The 1,825-nt window shown below is 46.1% G+C and overlaps 1 protein-coding gene across 1 annotated transcript; it reads right to left on the reverse strand.

Moving 5' to 3' along the window:
• Positions 1-882: 882 nt before the first annotated feature.
• Positions 883-1,503, reverse strand: LOC142837331 (large ribosomal subunit protein uL5-like). Its single transcript, XM_075952376.1, has one exon. The coding sequence runs from the start codon at positions 1,482-1,484 to the stop codon at positions 948-950; it is 537 nt and encodes a 178-aa protein (XP_075808491.1). The 5' UTR covers positions 1,485-1,503; the 3' UTR covers positions 883-947.
• Between the last annotated feature and the right edge of the window lie 322 nt (positions 1,504-1,825).

Here is a 1,825-nt window from a genome sequence, read left to right on the forward strand (position 1 = left end):
CCCAACTCCAGACTCTTTGGGTATAGGTGCACTGGCTCAAGTTTGGCTACTTCCCGAGGGCATGGGGCCATGTGGGAGAAGGGAGAGCTGGGAGTTGGTAGGCTCACACTCAGCAGGAGGTGAGGGTGGAGATGGTTTACTGCCATCCTGGAGACCTCAGGCATCTGTTCCTTGAGAGAGATAAGAAGGCAGGTTGCTAGGAGGAAAAATAAATTGTTATTACTGGCCCTATAAGGGGCTAGCCATGGGAAGGGTCATTAACTGCCAGGAAGAATGGGACAGGGAAGTGCCCTGGTTATACAGGAGAGGCTCGGGTGAATAAGTGAGACACAAGAGTAGATTATGTCCTTTAAAATCAGATTTTAGTTGATAGGTGTCCTATTGAGCCAGGAAAGGTGGTACCTGGTAGATAAAGTTCCAGGAGCTGGTGCTGGTATTGGCATTGTCTAGAAGTCCCTCTGAACATTGATCTTGGCCCAGACAGTAGGAGTGACCTGTAAAATATGCTTGAAATGGGTGGGGTTAAAATAAACTCTGAAAACTGTTAGTTTTTACCAGAACTGATTTTTGATATAGCAGTAGGACTTTTTTTCCCTAGGAACCTACAGGTATCTATAAGACGACTGGAACAGATTTACGTTTTGGTGTCATAGTAAAAGGCTATGAGTTTGGGTTAAAAGGCATGAACATACTAGCAGACAATTAAAGGGATCTGGAAACTCTGAACCTCTGAGGATACACCTGAAACCTGTTAATCCTGGACTATGAAGTCTGTGAAAGAGGAAGCTTAACAAGTGAAATGAGTGATGAGCTACCAGTACCTCAAGTCATCAAATGCCATTAGACAGACCTTGGAGGGAGAAATGAGCAGAAATGAGACAGTTTATTTATTTATTTATTTATATATTTTTTTCTGAGAAAACTTTTATTGGCCTTTTGGATAAAATTTATTTGCCAGGAAGGATGATCTCATCGTACTTCTGCTGGAACCAGCGCATGGCTTCCTCTTTGCTGATTCTGTGTTTGGCCCCAATGCAGCCTGTCCTGCGCTTCTTGTCTGCGATGCTGAAACCTGGCCTGCCCAGCACCACATAGAAGTCCAGGCCGTAGATCCCAATGCTTGGGTCATATTTGATGCCCAGGTCAATGTGTTCTTGAATCCCAAAGCCGAAGTTCCCAGTATCTGAGAAGTTATTTTTCCGCAACTCATACTCGCGCACCTTCAGGCCTTTCTCCAGAATCTCTTCTGCCTTGGCTCCACAGACAGTACAATGAACAGCAATCTTTTCATTTCTCCTGATGCCGAAGGACCTCACGGTGTACCTAGCTTTGGAAAAGACAGGTGTCTGGCCTGTGAGCTGCTCCAACACCTTGGCTGCCCGGGTCAGTCTGTCCCCGCTCTCCCCAACACAGATATTGAGGCAGAGCTTGTGGATGCGAAGTTCTGGCATGGGGTTCTCCTTTTCACCTTGATCTTGCGACATGATGGAGAACAGGAAGAGAGACTATTTATTTATATATTTTTTTAGCATCACAGGCAATCCCAAGTCTCTCCGTAGTCATTGGCGAGCACCAGCCTTAGAAGCAGTACTTGCTGCTAGCTGCTGAGTCCAGGAGGCTTGAAAATTTTCTTGTGGGAGTAGAGTTTCATCTACCTGTCTTGGTAGAATGAGACAGTAGATCCCCTGGTATAATGTCCAGGAAGATGATGAGGTGGAAGGCCCTTTTTTGCTGTGTGGGTGGCTTTGCCATACCCAAAGGCAATCCTCCAGTCAGAAGGTCCTCTGCAACCATGCATCTTCTAGGAGGAGCTATAGGATGCTGC

The sequence above is a fragment of the Microtus pennsylvanicus genome, chromosome 18 (assembly GCF_037038515.1).
Source record: "Microtus pennsylvanicus isolate mMicPen1 chromosome 18, mMicPen1.hap1, whole genome shotgun sequence".
Taxonomy (NCBI): Eukaryota; Metazoa; Chordata; class Mammalia; order Rodentia; family Cricetidae; genus Microtus; species Microtus pennsylvanicus.

Excerpts from the sequence above, each read along its gene's own strand:
- LOC142837331 (XM_075952376.1), bottom strand. The coding sequence starts at position 1,484 with ATGTCGCAAGATCAAGGTGAAAAGGAGAACCCCATGCCAGAACTTCGC.